Source organism: Cottoperca gobio, chromosome 3 (genome assembly GCF_900634415.1).
Source record: "Cottoperca gobio chromosome 3, fCotGob3.1, whole genome shotgun sequence".
NCBI classification, from domain to species: Eukaryota; Metazoa; Chordata; class Actinopteri; order Perciformes; family Bovichtidae; genus Cottoperca; species Cottoperca gobio.
In genome coordinates this window covers 27,962,845-27,983,594 of record NC_041357.1, presented here as the reverse complement: position 1 = coordinate 27,983,594, position 20,750 = coordinate 27,962,845, and the positions used below count along the sequence as shown (strand labels likewise).

The following is a 20,750-nucleotide window of genomic DNA, read 5'->3' as shown; positions in this document are numbered from 1 at the left end:
TCTCCCCCTCCTCTTCCTCTCCCTCTCCTCATCCTTGGCCCCGATCAGCAAGATAAGCCTTCAGAGGAGGGGAGATAACATCCATTAAAGTGGTAAAGAGGAATTATGGGGCAGCCCAGATTAATCACTGCTCAGTTTAATCGCATTCAGTGCGGACGGCGGGGTTGGCTGCAGGGCCCATCTTTTTCCTGTGTCATACCAACAGAGAGAAGGATGGTGTGTGTGTGGTGTGTGTGTGTGTGTGTGTGTGTGTGTGTGTGTGTGTGTGTGTAAAAGTGGGGTAGAAAAGTATAAAAAGATGAAAGGGAGCATCTCATAGCGAAGCCCGCCCCTTATAGCTGACGAGAAACATTACTACTAACCAGCGCTTGATGTATAATCATCGCAGAGTACTTTGATCCAGGTGTAATTGTTCATCTCGCAGGCAATCGTGTCAAAGTAGAGGAGTGAAAGAAATTACCAGACACACGAGAGAACACATCGATCTGTCACTAAAAGCAACTTTTTTCAATTTATTAGTGGGAAATTATTCTCATTGAATAGAGCTTGTCTATCACTTGTGCAATATTTTTAATATTCAGAGATGATTCACACACACACACACACACACACACACACACATGTGGTGCTCAGCTGTATAATCAACATGGAGACTTCATCCTCTGAACTCTGTGCACACACTTTTATTAAACTCATTTGAATGTGGTTTCCTCGTCAGGTCCTGCGGTTGATATCATTATTGTTTATCTGGATGTCAACTCAAATTAATTTCACATGTATTAGCCCCTAATCACAGACACAGTCTCAGAGGACTTCACATCTCCCACACGTAGTAAAACAGTAAATTAAAACGGAATAATGAAAAAGGAACCGTGGCTCTTCAAAGTGAACAGTTTATTGTATTTAAACAGGAAGTGTCACTATAAGAAAGTCCACCTTAAAAACCTAATTAGGGAGGAAATAGAGCAAACCGTCCTAATGTTCTAACGGAGAGAATAAATGCAACCACATTTCTGGCATTATCGCGCACAGGTGAGGTCAAACAGACTGCGGAATAATGCTGTAAACAAAATAAGCAAAAGAAACGGAAGAAGAATCGGGTCAGATATCACTTCATCGCAGAATGACGCATTATATCTCCGAGGAAATCTTAAGCATAAGATCTCCAATGCGGTTAAGAACTTGATCCTTAAGCTGCTTTTTGTTCGAGCGTTGCATCTCGCACATCAAAAAATACTATCCACTTAATACCTTGGTACCGCGCTAATTCTTCAGAATCACCGGAGCAGCTATCGTGTTGGGGTTTTTAAGTACATAAAGCCTTCTGCGAAAACAATGAGTGCAGAGAATGGGTTGATCCTGATGGGAAATTGTCTGATTCGCTTGAATAAACGCAAAGAAAAGGACTGAAAATGGGGAAAGATTGTTGATGATAATTGTGTCATTTTTAGGGGGGGGGGTGGAGGAGGTTTAGGGAGGTGGAACCAGGCGGGGGGGGGGGGAAGCAAATATGAGAGGGGGAGGGTGAAGGGAAGACGGAGATAACGGTAAAGATTTAAGTTGGAATCGGAGCATGCGAGGGAAAGTAAACCAGAAAGAGATGAAACGCTGATGCTGTAGACAAGGGGATGGGAGTGCAGTCAGGAGGAAGTACACGTCCTGCGAGCATTCTGGGAAGTTTCATGCCTTGTTTTTTCTGTCTGTGCACCTTTCAAAACATGGCATGTACAGTATGAGGAAGATAACCCGACTCAGATCAAACCTGAGATGTGAGTAAAGCAGCTCCCATGTGAAGCCTGGAAAGAAAATCGCTTTTTATTTTTTATTTTACAGCCAGGTTTCTGTTTTTGTAGTTTTGACCATTAATCCTATCGGTTATGTTTTCACGGCCCGTGATCCCGACACTTGTAGCTACACCTTTTTATTTTTTAAAGCGCAGCATTATTGGACAGGTACGTGTTTGTGTTCTGAGAAAGTGTTTGACTCTTATGAAGCGTGCACGCTCAAAGTGTCCGTTTATAATCTGCTGTGGAAAACTACGCAGAGTAATTCAAAGTTGAACCAAGAAGTGCAAGATCTTTTTACTCCTGAGTGTTTGGGTAATAACTAATAAGCCCGTCTGATCGCTCGCACACATAGCTGCCTGTTGTAAAGCCGGTGTAACCGCATCCTTACATCGCATCAGTGCTGTTAGTGAGAAAACATATTTTAATAACCAAAGGAAATGATGTGCGAAACAAGGAAAACAAAATAAACCCCACGATATACGATGCATATTGATATTTATTTAAAGCAATTTAATTGGTAAGTACACACACACCAAATATATATAGTTTAATTTGACTCATGAACCACATATATGCGTGTGCAGGTCACAGGACGTGTCGGGGGCGCAGTCGCAGACAGGAAGGAAACATCATTCTTCAGATTATACTACACGGGGGGGGAAGCTGAAAGTGGCCATTCTTCCAGGTGGTGAATGTCTTCCACTCTCCCATCCTCTGCATGCAGATAGAGCGATATGATGGGTGGTGTTAAATGGGTGAGATGTAGGACAATGTAATTAACGCTAGTCCTTTAGCGGGCCCCGCCTCGCTCCGCTGGGATCGCCCGATATAGTGCTCATTAATTCCTATTTGTGTGTAATGAGAGGGTCATGTTGGATGTAATAAATGGCTCTTTTATTTGGGCGAGAGCTGCGAGGCGGCATCGTCGCCTGCTAACAGTCTCATAAACACTCTTTAGCTGCTCTCATCAGCCTCCCTGGGTGGGGAGCAATCACACAAACACATTCACACAGAACACACTAGTGGGGGACTGTGCACTGTGTACATGTGTGGTAGAACAGGTGTGTTTAGAAACACTTGTATAATCCTTTTTCTATTAATGAGGAGGAGTAGAGACAACCAGTAGCAACACGGTAACTGTTTTGGAACAACATTTCTGCATGTTTTTCCCCTTTTGCTATAAAATAAGAATAAGAAATGTATATATTATAGTTTTATATACTTGCATGATTGTTGGGTTGCATTTCGATGGCTGAATGCACCTATTGTAAGTCGCTTTGTATAAAACGTCAGCAGATATTGCATTTGAAAAGTCTTCAGGTGCTTTGTTCAAATACTGATCAAGAAAACACACAACACTTACAGCGAGAGTTGAACAGCAATTAGAGTCTATTTTGTCGGTAAACAAACATAAATGTCCCGAAAATAAGTTTGAACGTGGCTGCTTTATGATGTCGAGATGCAACGTAATCTAGATTTTTGATTCATTACAACAATTAGCTACATGATGTAATGTGTTCACTGTCCCTTTAATTAATTAGTTCTATAAACTCCACAAGTCTTGCGAGAGCACATCCGGTTTGTGTTGATCGTACAGTATGAAATCTAAATACTGTGACTTCTTTGTCAGATTGAAGACGGCAGCGTTTAATAGAGTGTGTGTGTGTGTGCGAGTCCATAATCCAGTTATATGTTACTGCTTCGTGGTGTGGGCCATATAGGGAAGCAGCAGTCACATGTATAGTGCTTTCAATGATAAGGAGTCGCACGCAAATAATTGAAACTCAAAATAATATCACAAACCACTGACGTCGGCTCATCTTAAAGGTTGTCATACGACGATGGTTTGTTTATGATACTCCACAGACCTTATGGCCTTTAATAAAGAGTATTTTTATGGTCTGGACCCTGCAAATCTGTTCCACTTTAGACGTACTCATTCTTTTGCACTGTACCTCTTGTAGGTAATTCACAATTGATGTCAGACTAGTCACATAAGAGCGCCTGTTTAGTTTCGCTCCACAGTTTTTCAGCCAAATGCAAAAAAAAAAGAAGAATCACTACGTTTCAGACTTCTTGTAGTCAATCAAAACTTTGTTAGCGCCACATCTCAGCCTCTGCAGACATACTCCCCCAACCTGTACGTTAGCGTGTCTAGATGGATGGAAACCCTTTTTTTATTGGTTTAGCATTTTTGAAGACCTGAAGTATGGTGCAGTGTGTGTTACACTGTAACTCCGGGGCTTAGAAAAGGCTGGCTTTGGCCCCAGTCAGCAAAAAGCTTTTTACTGGCAGGAGAGCGAGGTGCTGATCACAATCTGCTATCTAGCTAGAATCTAGACTCAGCTTTCATATAGTGAAAGAGAGTAAGAGGGTTTTAAACAGAGCAGAAGGTGCTTGAGTGTCACGCTCATCGCAAACATCTCTGTCCAGCTCTGTCTTCATTGTCCTGAATTAGTCAAAGCGCCTCTCAAAGCTTTCTTGTGATGGATGGATGGGGCAGTCTTGCCAGTGAGGAGTTTACACAAGTGTGTGTGTGTGTGGTGTGTGTCTGGACAGCTCATTCAGACGAAGAACTATGTGGTTTAGCCATTAGAGCCAACTGGATCCACACTCCTTATCATCATGAGACGGAGACAAAAGCCTCGCAAGAAACAGGCCGGTGAATTTTTATGCGTTATTTGTGGCCCCATTGGACTACAACCCAACAACAGATTTGCCTTTTCTTCTCCCCACCAAAAGGGAGCGTCACAAAGGGCTGTGAGTTCTGCTTCATTTGACCCTGTGGAAAGCATATGTCCTTCAATCCCGCTTGTATTCTGCCCAGAAGATGGAGTGCCGTTGGGGCTATAGAAAGCCTCTCTGCCCACTTGAGTGTGTTACAATGCCTTCAAACAAAATCACTTGTCAGTAGTCTTCCCTTTTTGGGAGTGTCTCGACCCCCAACCCCCAACCCATTGTCACTTCAAACATGTTACTCTGGTGTTTCAGACACATTTTTCTAATGTTTTACACTCCATATAATCTGCTGTGTGTAGCAAAGCCCGTTTTACTGGCTGACATAATTGATGGTGCCGGCGACCTTGCAAGGGTCAAACTGGCAGAAGGGTCTTGCTTTCTATCACCACGGAGATAGCGAGAACACATTAACACTCACACACACACACACACACACGCACACAAATTCTGATCTCTAGATGTCCTAAGAAATGTGAAGTATATTATTTTATCTAGGTTGGCTAATATAATCTCTTATTTTTATATTTATATATATATATATATATATATATATAATAAATTATATATATATATATATATATATATATATATATATATATATCTATATATATATATATATATATATCTCTATGAGTCTAATCCCTTCTCTCTATCTAATTCTCTATAAACCTCTATCTATCTATTATCTAATAACTTCATCTGTCTGTGTGTACCTATCTGTCTATGTATGATACTCTCCGCCTCTGCTCTCTCTGTCTGTCCTGTCTTCTCTCGGTTCTCTGTCTATTCCTGTCTGTCTGTCTATCTTGTCTCCTCTCTCTGTCTCTATCTCTGTCTCTGTCTCTCTCTCTGTCTCTATCTCTCTCTCTCTCGCTATACTGCTCTCTCTCTCTCTGTTGTTCTCTATCTCATCTTCTCTCTCTCCTACTCTCTCTCATCCCTCTTGTCTCTCTCTTGTACTCTATATCTATATCTCTCTCTGTGTCTCTCTCTACTCTCTGTGTATCTATCTCCTCTCTGTTCTCTCTCCTCTCTTCTCTCTCCTCTATTTGTCTATCTCTCTCTCTGTGTCCTCTCTCTCTCTTTATCTCTCTCTCGTGTCTCTCTCTCTGTGTCTCTCTCTCTCTGTCTCTTCGCTCCTTTCTCTCTCTATCTGGTCTCCTCTCTCTCTCTCTCCTCTCTCTGCTCTCTCTCCTCTGTGTCTCTCTCTCTCCTCTCTCTCTCTCTATGTGTCTCTCTCTCCTCTATGTGTCTCTCTCTCTCTGTCTCTGTCTCGCTCTCTCTGTGCTCTCTCTCTGTCTCTCTCCTGTCTCTGTCTTTCTCTCTCTGTCTCTCTCTCTGTCTCGTTTCTCTCTCTCTATATCACACTCTCTTGTCTCTATCTCTCTCATCCTTAGCTCTCTTCTCTGTCTTCTCTCTCTCTCTCTCTATGCTCTTTCTCTCTCTCTCTCTCTGATCCTCGCTCTCTATCTCTCTGTTCTCTCTCTCTCTCCTCTGTCTACTCTTCTCTCTTCTCTGTCTCTATCTCTACTCTCTCTTCTATCTGTAGCTCTCTCTCTCTCTCTCTCTCCTCTGTCTCTCTAGTCTTCTCCTGTTCTTGCTCCTCTCTCTGTCTCTCTGTCTCTGTCTCTCTCTCTCTCTGATCTCTCTCCTCTCTCTCTCCTGTGTCTCTCTCTGTCTCTCTCATCTCTGTGTGTGTCTCTTCTCTCTCTCTCCCTGTGTGTGTCTCTCTCTCTCTCCTCTGTCTGTCTCTCTCTTCTCTCTCTCTCCTGTGTGTGTCTCACTCCTCTCTCTCTCTGTCTGCTCTGTCTCTCTCTGTCTCTCTCTCTAATGTCCCTCTCCTATCTGTCTCTCTCCTGTGTGTCTCTCTCTCTCTCTCAACTGTGTGATGTGTCCTCTCTCTCTCTATCTCCTCTACCTCTCTCTCTCCCGTCTCTCTCTCTCTCTCCCTCTCGGTCTCCTCTCGCTCTCTCTCTCTCTATCTTCTCATCTCATCTCTCATCGTCTCTCTCGCTCTCTCTCTCTCTCTCTCCCCCTCTCCTCCTCTCTCTCCTCCCTCTCTCTCTCCTCTCATCATCTCTCTCTCTTCTCCCACCCCCTATCTCCTCTCTCTCTCTCTCCCCCCCCTCTCTCTCTCTCTCTGTCTCTCTCTCTCTCTCTCTCATCCCACCTCTCTATCTCTCTTATCTGTGTTCTCGCTCTCAGGGTGGAGGGGTATTGTGTAAGATAATCTAGTGGTTCATATCTCTCTCTATGTCTCTCTCATATCTATATATCTATCGCAGCCCCTCTATCTATTTGTCTCTCTTATATCTATATGTGTGTCTTATCTATCCTATATATATATATTATATACACACATATATATATGTATAATATATTATATGTGTGTATCTATCTTATATATAATATATATATATATTCTATACCACCCACTATATATAGCTATATCTCTATATATATATATCTCTATGTCTCTCTATCTATCTCCTCTATATCTAATATATTTATCTATCTATGTGTGTGTATCTCTACATCTATGTGTGTATCTCTCTCTCTACTTCTCTCATCCTCTATATAGTGCTCTCTTCTCTCTCTCTCTCTCTCCATCTGTGTGTCTCTCTCTCATATCTCTCTCTCTCCTCTCTCGGTCTCTCTATCTATCCACCTCTTCTGTTTACTCTCTCTCTCTCTATCTCTTCTATCTATCTCTCTCCTCTGTCTCTGTCTCTCTATGTCTCTTCTCTGTATCCTATCGCGGTCTCTATCTCTGTCTCTGTTTCAATGTCTCTGTCATCTCTATCCTCCTCTCTCTGTTCCTCGGTCTCTCTCTCTCTCTCTCTCGATCATCTCTACTCATCTCTCTGTGTCTCTGTCTCTGTCTCTGTCTCTGTCTCTGATATCTCGTCTCTTTTCTCTCTGTGGCTGTTCTCTCTTCTCTTGTCATGTCCCTCCTCTCTGTCTCTCTCTTAGTATGTCTCTGTCTCTGTGTCTATGTCTGTCCTGTTCTCTCTGTCATGGTACTTTCTCTATCTGTCTCCTGCTCTGTCTGTCTGTCTCTCTCTCCTGTCTCTCTCTCACTCTTCTCTCTCTGTCTGTCCTTCTCGTGTCTGTCTGGTCTGTCTCTCTCTCTCTGTCTCTCCTCTCTCTGTCTCTCTCTGTCTGTCTTCTCTCTCTATCTGTCTCTCTCTCTCATGTCTCTCTCCTGTCTGTATGTCTCTCTCTCTGTCCTGTCTCTCTCTTCTTCTCTGTCTCTCTGTCTGTCTGCTCTCGCTCTCTCTCTTCTCTCTCTCTCGGTCTCTCTCTTCTGTCTGTCCTCTCTCTTTCTGTCTGTATATATATATCTGTCTATATCTATATGTATCTAGATGTATGTCTCAATCTACACACTCACCAACCTGTCTGTCTGTCTCTCTCTCTCTTTTCTCTGTCTCTTCTGATCTCTCGCTCTCTCTTCTGGTCTGTCTGTCTATTCTGTCTGTGTGTCTCTCTCTCCTCTCTGTCTGTGTATCTCTCTCTCTGTCTGTCTTGTCTCTCTCTCTCTGTCTGTGTGGTCTCTCTCTGTCTTTCTCTCTGTCTCTATCTGTCTGTGTCCTCGTCTTTCTCTCTTGTCGTCCTCTCTCTCTCTCTTCTGCTCTCTCTTCTCTCTCCTCTCTCTGTCTGTCCTCTCTCTCTGTCTTCTCTCTCTCTCTGTTGTCTCGCTCTCTCCTGTCTGTCTGTCTGTCTCTCTCTTCACTCTGTCTGTCTGTCTTTGTCTCTACTCCTCTCTCTGTCTCTCTCTCTCTCTGTCTGTCTCTGTCTCTCTCTCTCTGTCTGTTTCTGTCTGTCTGTCTCTCTGTCTGTCTTTCGTCTGTCTCTGTCTGTCTATCTCTCTGTCTCGTTCTTCTCGTCTCTTCTCTGTCTCCTGTTGTCTCTGTCCTGTCTGTCTGTCTTCCTTCTCCTCTCCTCTTCTCTATCTACTCTCTCTGTCTGTCTCTCTCTCTGTCTGTCTCTCTCTCTCTCTCTCCTCTCTGTAGATCTGCTCCCATCTTTCCCCCTCTCCCCCCGTCTCCCCCCCCCCCGCCCCTCCCCCCCCCCTGCCCCCCCCCCACCGTCCCCCCCCCCATTTCTCCCCCCCCCCCCCCCCCCCCCCCCCCCCCCCTCCTTCCCCCCCCCCTCCCCCCCCACCCCCCCCCCCCCACCCCGCCCCCTCCCCCCCCCCCCCGTCTCAAACTTTCTTTCCGCTCTCTTTCTTTCTTTCTCCCCCCCCGCTTTCTTTCTTTCTCTCTTTCCCACTCTCGTCCCCGCCCTTTTCCCCCCCGCCTCTTTCTCCCCCCCCCCCCCCCACCCACCCCACTCTCTTTCTCTCTCTCCTCTTCCTCTTCTCCTATTTCCGTTTTTACATTCCCTGTCTCTAATGCGCCTGCCGTTTCTTCTTTTTCTTTATAAATTTCATTTTATGACTTCCGGTGTAAATTCAATTATATGTTTATCATTGAGGTCTTAGTTAAATGTGGTGTTTGTACTGGACTACATTATATTAAGATACATTATTTGTCCAGAATATTGGAAACACCTGTGTATAATGCAATCTATGACCTCATTGTTCCATCATTTAATTCAGTTAACATCTTCACTGAGCGCGTCAACAACAACGCAACATTAAAGGCTTCCTAAGACTAGACTTTAAAGCACAACAGTTGTAATGTTCGACTGTACAGGTCTTTTTAAAATGCCTTAAATGTTAGAATGATTTATTTGGAGTAACTGCAAAGAAGTGTTGCAACAAACCTTTTTGAAAGTCAGTGCTCTGTGAGAACTGCTCAAAGTTTCACAGAAAATTCAAAAGACACACACACACGCACATACAAAGAAAATACTTTCTTGAATCATCTTTGAGAGAACATTTTTATAGAACTCGCTTCCCTCATTGACTTTACTGTTTTCTCTTTGATAATATCAAAGGTTGTGGAGGTTCAAAGTCTGGAAGACAACGCTGACCAGCAATGTTGACACCCTTCACTCTTCCCCTACACACACACACACACACACACACACACACACAACACACACCTGTGTGTTTATCAACCAATCTTACGTAATGGAAACTGAACAAATTTAATTTCAGATATGCCTCAATTTTGAACCATCTGTAATCATGTGACAGCAGGCAGGAAAAACACACACAGACTGACACGCACACACACACTTTTTATGACTTCAAGTGTGATGTCACAGAAAAGTGAATGTGGTCTGGGCTTATTTCTTCCTGGGCTAATATAATTTTTCCACTGGTGGAGAGTCCCCCCCAAGAGCAGAGTAACTCGACGGTGGCATGCAGCAAATACACACGGATCCCTTGTCCAGCCTGGAACTGGTCTTGGCAGGATCACAGCTCCCTAGTTGTTTATATCAGAGAGCAGAAGCTATCCATTACCCCGAGCAAGGTGCCTGATGCCTTTTTCCACCAGCGGTCAAAGTGATATTGGTTTCTTGTATTAGAGGAGAGAGGGAGATGGAGTCTGCCAAACTCCCACTCCTAAGGTCTATAAAATCAGATGTCTGAGCAGCTGAGCTTAAACTGTGGCAGAAGTCAGCAGAGTGTCTGACGATTTGGAGAAAAATGTTAAACCTAAAAGCTTGAGATACCTTGCTGATTTTGGTGGGCCAGAGGAAGTCAAGTTAGGGAAGAATTACAGTAAAAGGCAGAACTGACGACAGGCGTTTTAGTTAAGGAAATTCAATTTTACAAATCATGTTATTGCTACGGTATGAAAATGTGGCTCTCTGTGCTGGATGTTATTCTCAGGTGTAAATCTGACTTTCAGCAGATGGCTCAAATTAAAACCAGCAGAGTCATCGTCTTGGTGACCATGGTCGAAGCCCCACTGAAGAGTTTAACTACTTTTGGTAATCGGCATTAATAAAATAGAAAAATGTCCTTCTCTTTATCCCATGAGGTATTAAATCTCACATTTCTACATGGAAGATACATTTGCCAAGATGGAGATGATAAAAAAAGGTTTTCAATTGAGGGTTTTAACCGAAACAAACATTATCTAAACTGCAGAGTGGAGTCCATTCGGGTATTTGAGCTGCATATACTGTGTAGGTTCTCTAAAGCAGCCACACGATCTGTACATGGCCAGAAGATTATCAATCTTCTGATGATGAAAGGGGGACGCCCCCCCCCCCCAAAAGAAACATCTCACTCTTTGCAGTAAATGTAAGTTGTTATACAGAACTGATTCAGTAGGGTTTGCATGTTATCACTATGAGTTAAAGTGGAGGCTCAACTGTCACAAACAGGACGATGGGTTACTCGGTGGTTACTCGGTAGGGCCATGCCTGCCTCCATATGGGCACACAGATTTGTTGGCACACAGAGAGACAGGCAGGTCTACTGGCCTGTCGCTGGGTCTGTTACACATGGTAGTGGCAGGGAGACAGACCTGAAGGTTGCCAGTCTGACAGACAGAAGTGCACTTAGAGGAGAGCCATGGTGGCTAATTAACACCAGCCAAAACCTGGGAAATGGTTTTAGGTAACCACCCATCGTTTGGATGGTCCATTCTGGTCTTGGAATCACCGGCGTTTTTTAAAATAGTTTATAAAAGAAGTACGTGCGGAGATCTGGAAGTGTTTGTGGCCTGCAGTCGCACAAGGTTTCCTATATAAGAGAGTGCCAGTGAGCTTAAGAGTGCTCTGGGTCCCCTGAAAGTCCTGGTCTGAAGTCAGCTACGACATTTCATGGGGTGTTAACAATTTCTCAGACACTCTGGTAGCCAGCTTGGAGCTCTGTTTTATGGAGTGTAAACCTTCAGTTCTGCATGCATCTTTTTTAACCCTCCTAACTGAGCTGTTACACGACCCGGGACAACTATTCTGTGAAGTCTTTAAGTGACGCACTCCATATTGCACTATGTTCAGCAACAAACTATCTCCCCATTCTGTTATTCTGTGGAGAAAGAATGACATGTTGGTATGTGATGGAATGGACAGATGCTTGTTGGTGTTAAGATACAGTCCTGGCTTGAGGTGTTAGTGAGCTGCCCCAGGCTGCCCTCCAGCCAGCCTTCACTTGGAACGCTATCATCACTCCAGCTCCCCACCAACCAAAATATCACCTCAGCCTGGCTACGTGTTTGTTTACCTACCCTGCGTCTGCACAGGGCCGGAAATGTTTAGTCAAATAGACAGGTTTGAGTTTGGGGTGTTTGGGGACCAGTGATGGAGGTACCCTGGTCCTCCTTGTCCTCTTGTTCACCTCTGGATGTGTCCTCGGTCAGGGGGACATCTGTGGTCAGCATCAGGCTGAGAGAGGTGGAGGCTGAGGAGAGCTACTGTCATCATGGGGTAAATAAAAGGGAAGAGGGGGCTGATTAGCATTAACACAACCCCGGAGATAAAGGGCTGTGGTCTTGCTGTGGCTGACTGAGGCCGAGCTGGACCAGTAAACAACCAGTGGGGAGTCTAAATGGCCTGGAGATCAGCCTTTGGCTAAACCTGAAGGCCTCTCTCAGCACCGGGTCTTCTAAGCACTAAACACACAAACATATATCCACACACACACTCCTGGCACGCAAACACACATGCGTACATTTCATTAGAGTGAGGCTTGGTGACACACATTCACATTACCAGAGCCACACCTATACTCACAAAAACTAACTGAGAGCAAATATATTAAAACAAAGGCTTGTGAGTACACACCCACACATGCACACACACACACACACACTGGTGTGTTTAATGACAGAGGTTAGCACACTGCTATGTGTTGGCAGGCGATGGGCTCTATTTCGGAGACTTCTGTCGTCATCATTGAGTTTGGGACAAAAAGCTTCTGGCCATCAATTTATAGGCTGTGATACAACAAGGTGATGATGTTCAAACTCAATTTGACAGTTTGTGGATTTACTGGATGTATTTAGTTTTAGTTAGAATAAGCTCAGTGGACTGCGCTGTCTTTTCCTTTCCTGCTACTCTTTTAGTTCCTAGGCCAGCTTTGGGAAGAGCTCAAGCGAGCTCAGAAGCAGAGCAGGTTTCAGATCAACTACGAATCATTTGCTCATCAGCGCTGTGCTTGAGACACTGACTCTGTGCTTGAGACACTGACTCTCTGCTTGAGACACTGACTCTGTGCTTGAGACACTGACTCTGTGCTTGAGACACTGACTCTCTGCTTGAGACACTGACTCTCTGCTTGAGACACTGACTCTGTGCTTGAGACACTGACTCTGTGCTTGAGACACTGACTCTGTGCTACACGGCGAGCATGGCAATGTGATGTCTACTAGCTGAGATGGTGATACAGTCTGAATGCACTTTCTGGCACTTTCTTAGCCTGACACTCATCCCAGGAGGACAGGGTTTGATCCAAACCAAAAGGTACAGTTTCCATAGGGGGTACAGCCAGCCCTGCTTCCTCCTGGTCACCGTAATCTTTGGTGTCTCCTCCGAGTCAGGCGTAATCAGTCACACACCGCCACATGTTTTGACACCTGTCCTGTGTGCTGTGGAAGAAGTAAGCATATTACTCTGCTGCAAATCACACTCCTTTCCTTTGGAAATACACACACAGACAATCAAACCTATCTTCACATGAATTAAGACAGACAGGTAGATTGTCAGGAAGGGATTAAAAAAGAGGGAGAGGAGAAGAAATGAAGGTTCCTTTACATTGTGGGGTTTTCTTCTTAAAAGAGGGTTGGATGACTTGGGAGGCGAGTGACTGTTAATGGGAAGAAATGAACGTGCTTTACTGGTGGATGTGACAGGAAGAGACTGTTCTTAACAAGGCGTCAGAGTCAGTCAGAGTTACAGATCCATCACTTCTCAGAGGCTGGGAGAAGGAGGAGGGGGGGGAGACATTTAAGGATATTCAGAGAGGGAGAGAGTCTGTGAAGAGTAGAGAAGAAGAGGGAGAAAGAGGGATTTGAGTGTGGCTGACAGCACTGCATTTAATTTGGGCTGCCAGATCCTTTTTCATTTGACTCCCTCTCAACCAGCTTAGAGGCTGCGAAGGACTTGGAGGGGAAGGTTTGCCAGGATGTTTCAGATTAGCACTGATGTGCCACGTCACACTTTAAGCCGCCCTGTAATTCATGTTCAACAGGGGGATACTCACACATTACACTGTGCTGTGCAGGACGTGATTAATTGACTCGCTCTCTAATGTTGGGTGTAATTTGCCCATCCTCTGATGTGAAACTGACTTTATACTAGACTTACTGTATGTCGCCGTCCCAAGGATGTTATAATGGAGACTTTGCTCAGAGCTGTGTCATTTCTGAGGATAGAAGCTCAAAGATGGAGGGAAATGCTTCAGGTAGTTTTTCTGCTCGATCCCGTGCAGAAGATTTAATAGGGTCAAATAGTTGTGTTACTCAAGGATGTAGTGGGTGGCAAACCAACCAATGTCATTCTGTTTTAAGAAGACAGTTTTCGTGTATTAAATATGGAAATGACATTAAATGAAGATTAGGTTGAGTGTTTTCGGAGCGGCATATTTTTCCAGTGGTCAAGGTCATACTACCCGTTGACACATCTTTTCAATTAGTTCTTCTCCATGCAGCTATTTTCAACTACTTCTTCTCTTTTCCCAGACTATGCTCTTCCTGAATATATTGGAGTTGGAGAAGGGAGAGGTCCAGGAAGGAGAGGGAAGAAGGGAGATGGCAGAAACCCTCCTGTCGGCCTTGACAGACAGACACCAGCAAAGACAGACATGGAGAGACAGGTAACACAATGTACAACCAACTTTGTTCTTTCTATCGGTCCTGGAGAAACACATTTCTGACGGGTAAAGTAGGACACTCTATGAAACACGAGCACTGTCCCATATCCCGAAACATCCCTTCAAAATCATTTTTTTTAATGAGCTATTCTGCTTAATATTCCAAATGTTAAATGGCCCTGTTTTTTGTCAACATGTATTCATACGTTTTATAGTCGGCTGCTCAGAAAAGCCTTGATTCCTCCAAATACAAGGTTATAGAATACGAGCAGGACATCTCAGTAATAGTTATTACAATTAGATTGGCCAAAACTGCAGCGACTACATGTTGTTTGTGAGACCATTAAAGCTTATGGTGATTATTAACTCTTTCAGTTAACAGGCTCAGGGGGTCAGGGGTGAACACCCAGGATGTGAATAGTTTACATGAGCATCCTCAGCAATGAACAACAGAGGCAAATATTTAGTGAACCCCCCCCCCCCCCCCCCCCATTAAGGAAAATGGGACACCAGAGCTGGTGATGTGTTGAATGATGGCGAGTAAAACTAATTGTTTCATGTGCAAGCCTCACTGAAACAGTGGGGACTCGTCATAACTGTAATCTCATCGTCGAGCGAAATAATCATGAATGGTCAACTTAGTCCTGCTTTCATTCAGTTTGCATTGACAAGGATTCCCTTTGAAGAGCACATGTGAATTCCACAGATACCCAGCGGTGTAGTCGCTGTTTGTTTGTGGTCCTTGGGCCTGGCAGCTATCACAGCTATCACAACGACACGTGTGTCTTTGGATAAGCCCGGTCACTTCCTTCCTTCCAGATAAGGGCAGAGAGCTCACGGATTAGAACACTGGCCATTCATTCAGATAAAAAAAGGGCCTCACACACACCCACCCACCAACCCACAACACAGTGTTATTTTAGCTGTTCATTCTCTTAGTCACTCTCCCCCTCAGCACTAGCAAGGACACACACAAACTCTGGCATGCATGTATACACTATATCTGCATTCACATATGTTTCACTGCTTATTGTCTCTATCAACAGATTTGACCTCAGTGTCACACACACACCACACACACACACACCACACACACACACACACACACACACACACACACACACACACACTGTGGACCAAACATCCAGAGCCTAAAGGAAGCAGCAGTGCCAGGGGCTGAAATTCCTGAAAGCAACATCTTTTCTTCTGAAAGATGTATGTCAACTTCCTGCAGTGCTGCTGCCTTCACCGTTCCACGGCGCCCCTCTGTTTTGAGTTGTCCCCCCTAGTTGACCCTTAGCTATGCCCCATCCAGATGAGCCTTGTAAACAGGCTGTTTCCACACACCTTGCTTTGCTGTGTTGACGCCCACCGCCTCACAACTCTGATGTAGGGCCTGCTCTGATAGTGCATTCCAGCTACAGGTGCTGAAAGCTAGAAACCATCTCACCACACCCACCCCAAAGCTAACATCAGCGCTGTCCCCCTCCATCCCGGTTCCCCCACCACCCACAATGCACTGTTACCACCTTATAACCATGTCTTAACCCTAGACTCAGCTCAGCCCAACCTAAGATCCTGACCAGCCAGTATCACAGACGGGGACAGGAAATGCTCCGTCCTTGTCGGCGGGGCAGACAGACATTTACTCTATCAGCAGTGAAAGACTGATTAGATTAGTTTTAGAGGAGGGCAAGCGTCCCACACAATATGTTTGAACTCCAGCTGCTCCTGATACCTCCTCTCCCCTTTACACACATTAAATGTCTATCCCTAACCCCTACCGCCCCCCACTTACCAAAAAGCCAGGGGTCATCCTGTCAAGTGGCTGTCAACAGATCTCATTTACACGAACCTAAACACATGGCTATGTGCAATGTTAAGTGGGACGTACTGGTACTGATTAGAGATGCGGCTGATAAGGGTGAAGCATCTCCTCGCTAGAGGAAGAAAACGTTGGTGCATACTGCAAAGAGACAAAGTCATTGTTTTGAATTAAAGATACAGAATCAGACACACAGTGAGGGAATGTAGTTCCCTTCAGTCTGATGTATTTAAACCTTCATTTATTTTCATAAAAGCACTCAGCAAAAGATGACCTTCGAAATTAATTTGCTGATTCTTTCTGCTGTTTTTTTTTTTATATCCGGCGTCCTAATTAGGTTTCCACACAATATGCAACAGGCAGGCTTTTATTCTAATACTGCCTTTTGTTTCCATGGTTTCTATTCAGCGCATAATGTTTGCAAAAGGATGGAAAAAAGAATGATTGATGACTCTCGCTAGAGGCACATAAACATAAACAACCAGCACTGATTGATTAAGTTCCACGCTGACTTTTTGTTTCTTAAACACCAGTTAAAGCAGCACTCTGTGCGCTGGAACGTGGCCCTGCTCGCTGCCATTTTCTGCCTCCGGGGCATTTTTAGCACCACCAAGAAGGAAAGAAAGAGAAATTGGACCTGGTGACCAGTGGTTCTTCACAAGTGACTTATAGGCACTCAGAGTGAGTGATGCCTCGGCTCGCCCCGCGAGCAGAAGCAGTCCATTCATTCACTCTGAGCCAACGAAGTTATGAGAGCTTTTTTATTCTTATGAGCTTTTCTGGTAACCGGGTTTTCCCGATGCACATGGTGAATTTTTTGATAGATGCTACCCTCCGTGTCCCTTCGGTAAATGCCCCGTGAGTGCCCTGGAAATAGATGGATTATTATGTGGGTGGGTGACTGTACTGCAGGAGAGCAGTTGATAATGCCACACAGGAGGTGCAGATTGAAGAGCGAGGCACATCGAGGGAGCAGTCCGATGATGCTATCTTTAATCTAAATGATTACAGTATTGCTACTTTTGAACCTCCTGGATGAGGTGACCTCATGCTGACCTTCCAGTGCCTAGAGGTCACTGCTCTGACCAGCATAAAAACACAAAACATAAAAAAGCTTTGTCACAGCCGGCGAGCAAACACTGAAGGGAACAGCTGCGAGTTTTGTACTGACCATGCAAACTGCTGTAGGCTTTGTAAGGTCATTATATGATAATGAAAATCATTACAGAATTACATGGGGGTTTAGGACATGAGAGCAGCGGGGAGGGGAGGGGAGGGCCACATTGGGTTTGATAAATGGACTGTGAAGGTGCCCATCTGGCCCTCTCTATGGCTTTTTCTTCCTGCTCTTTTATCCACCCTCGTCCTTTACTACCCCTCTTTCATTCCCCTCTTCTGTTCTCCAGCGGGCCAGTGTAAAAGCAAGCAGGCCTGTAGTGAAAGATTAACAGAGTGCAAACCCAACTCACCTCTGTGGAGGAGAATAAAGAGGGGAGACAGGCGGAGGTGTTTATGACCCAAGGTAGGGTTTGTGCATGACTTGGCAAACGCTTTCCTCCCATCTCTCAGTGTGGGCCGGTAGGAGAGTAGGCAGCCATTGACCTTTGGCATCGGAAACAGTTGGACAGCTCAAGATGTGATAGTTTGGAGGCACTAGGTGTTCTTTGTTTAGCTTGGGTTGTAATACATAAAAGGTTTTTATTTTTGTTTGTGTCACAGATCTGCTCAGATTAGAGAAGGGAGACAAAGATGGTAAGCGCAACGTTTGTTAATGAAAAGTGTTAAACTTCCAATATTTTGCAGCCGAGGATTTGGTGAATATAAATCATATTCACTTGTATCCCATTGAGACATTATATGTGATATAGAAATTTAAAATGACAAACATTTAAATTTTTTGATCAATCATAGGCAAATGTTCTTTCATTATCTGAAAATGAAAAGACAAGGAGTTGACCCACACTGTACATATTAGGGGTGTTACTATAATAGCTGTACACTCGGAATTGGTGGCGTAGTACATCTGTCGCCTGTGTTTATTACTTTTCTCCAACTTGTTGAGAGTTAGTGAGGTCTTTATCCCAAGACAAAGGCAACATCAGCTGACATGGCAAGCAGAGCTAAAGGACAGAGAAGGAGGTCCACGTGTCCACAGCTGCACTCATCACTCAGCTGTCCAGCTTGACCCATGAACTGTAGGGCTGTCTCCCAGTCTCCATCGGCTTTATGTTTCCTGCCATTGTCATCCTCTCTTGTCCTCACCTGGACAGGGCGCTGCTACACAAAAGGCCCAGTCTGTCATCAAAACCAAGGGTCACCGGGGGCCAGAGAGCCGAGGTTGAAGTTGTGCCCAGCCGGGGATGACCCCACCAGTGATGTCAGCTTCGAGTTGCACCCCTGTGGAAAGGCATAGAGACCGAGAAAAAGGAGGAGAGAGACCTTCGTTGGCTGGCACTTCATTCCAAGAGTGGTGACATTTCTTTTGTGTTGTCCCTGACAGACCCCGCCCCGATTCCTGCATAGGGGTGGGACAGGGAATTAGGAGACAATGGAGGTCCCCTGTCCCAGATGGGAGTTGGAAAGATTGTCAATGTCGTGTCTTCAATAAAGATGGACAGACCACAGCCTTGTCTAATGTGGCCAATGACCTTCTTAAAGCCCAAGAAATGGAGACGCCATATTGCAGGGATTACTCCCATATACAAATCACTCTCTTTATACACTCAAGGGTTTACTGGGCACTGGCTCCCATAGACCTCTAGCAAAGCCGTCATCTGTTCAGCTGTCATCGCACAAGTGATTGGGTGGGGTTTCTGAAGTTTTAAAATGTAGGCAATGTGTCCTTCCGTGACTTTCTTTCCGTGTGAGGAATATAACTGGCTAATTATGTCATTGGGTTTGGGAAACAGGGTTTGTGCGGTACAATTAAGAGTAGGTGGCATCAAGCTGTCAACAAGTAGGTTTAATTAGCGAGGGTGGTGGTGTTTTTTTTGGCAGGCATCAAAAACTAGGTTTGGTTGGGAGCAGGTCGGTCTGGGTGTGTTGTCAACCAGACCTGTGTGATAGGTCAATCAGTTCTTCCACACTTTTGCCTCAACATCAACCCTACAACAGCAGTCCTGTTTTGCAAGCAGAAGAGACGAGGCAAGCTCAGTCTGTTTCCCTTGGCATGCGTTGCAAGACAAAAGTGTTGCTGGCTGCACCTTTGTTTCTCTTTACCTCTTGTCTATATGGTGGGCAGACACCTATGTGTGGTGGGTGGAACCCTCATCCCACAACCGTGTTCTTTATCTGTGTTTTTCTTTGCCGTCATCGACATTGCTGTGTTTACTTGGTTCAGGGCACTGTAGGAGAAAACAAATAAGTACATGTCATCTGTCTCTTTCATCACCGGGCAGCCTGTAATTAGTGCAAGCGCAGTGGTTAGCCTAAGACGCTGTCGTCTAATTTGTCTGTCTTTATCTAAAACATGTCTGTGTGGTCCCTTAGACCGGTTATATGCGTGCAGCGAGATCGCCTGTGGCCTGCGTGTTTGTGAGGTGTGTGTTTGTGTGTGCTTGATTGTAAATTATGAATTCTTCTCTCATACACCCGCCCCTGTTTAGCAATCAGTCAGTTATGCATGACATGCCCTGACCTCAGCAGAACCTCACAGCTGCTGTTACCGTATCAGCCGTACTCCCATCGTAGTCAGCTCCCAGGCTGGAAAGTACTTCAGGGTATATCTTATTCTTGCAGGAATGTACTTTGAATAGGATGAATGGCGATGCTACTTCGTTACCTTCTACTTACCGTACAAACAAGTTCTACCCGTGTAAATATGCACTTACCTCCATCTTGCCTTTTTCTCAAACAAGTCAGTAATTGGCCGTTGAGGTACATGCTTTCTCTCGTTTTGTGGTGTTGGAATGGCAGACTTGCAACTGGCAGGGAGCAGTATCACGCTCTCTCTTTGTTAATTTTCTCCGAGTCACAACTGCATTAAATTGCTCTCAGGCTTTAATAGAAACAGTCATTTGATAATTATGCATTTCACAGTGAGAGCTTGGCAATGCAACGTGGCACAGAAAGGGAGAAAGAGAGTCAAAAATGTCATTAAAAGTCCCACATACATTTAAACACACTTGTTGCAGAGACAGTTGCCCATTAAATGCTGCCTTTTTTAATATGGAAACAAGATTTGTGTTTGGAAAAGACAATGTGGTAAGGAGAGAGGGGGAGGATTTGGGTTTGGACCTGTTTTACTGGTTGTCACGAAAACCAGGACATTCTTTCTGGTCAAACCCAACATCCCAGAGAGCTGATAGAGCATGATTGGGTGAGGATGTGTTGGACGCATGTGAAACAAACTGCAAGAACATAGCATTATGTGTCGGTGGAGGGTGTGCGCACCAAGAATACTGTCATTACAGTTGATCTCATCGAGATCCCGTTTGTTCTTGGTTGGATAACAGTCCTCCTTAAAACCGTAAATTGAAATGGTACCAATTTAGGATTTTGTGAGCGGTAAGTGAGCTAATTAAATGAGCACAATAATTATGTCAATTATTATGTATAGGCCTCAGTAAACATACAAACAATCTGCATATCAGATGCTTGTAAAACTTCACGTTGTGTTTTGTGTATGATTTGTTACCGCCACTTGAAGGTTAAATATTTCTGTGCCGGGTTTGGGTTGTTA

General features: G+C 44.6%; 1 protein-coding gene across 1 annotated transcript in view; it reads left to right on the top strand.

Moving 5' to 3' along the window:
• fto (FTO alpha-ketoglutarate dependent dioxygenase) overlaps positions 1 to 20,750 on the top strand; it is a 121,482-nt gene that overhangs the window by 44,462 nt on the left and 56,270 nt on the right. Inside the window, exon 8 of the mRNA XM_029426502.1 lies at positions 14,114 to 14,247. Within this exon, the coding sequence (XP_029282362.1) occupies positions 14,114 to 14,247 (134 nt within the window). The remainder of the gene's footprint in view (positions 1 to 14,113; positions 14,248 to 20,750) is intronic.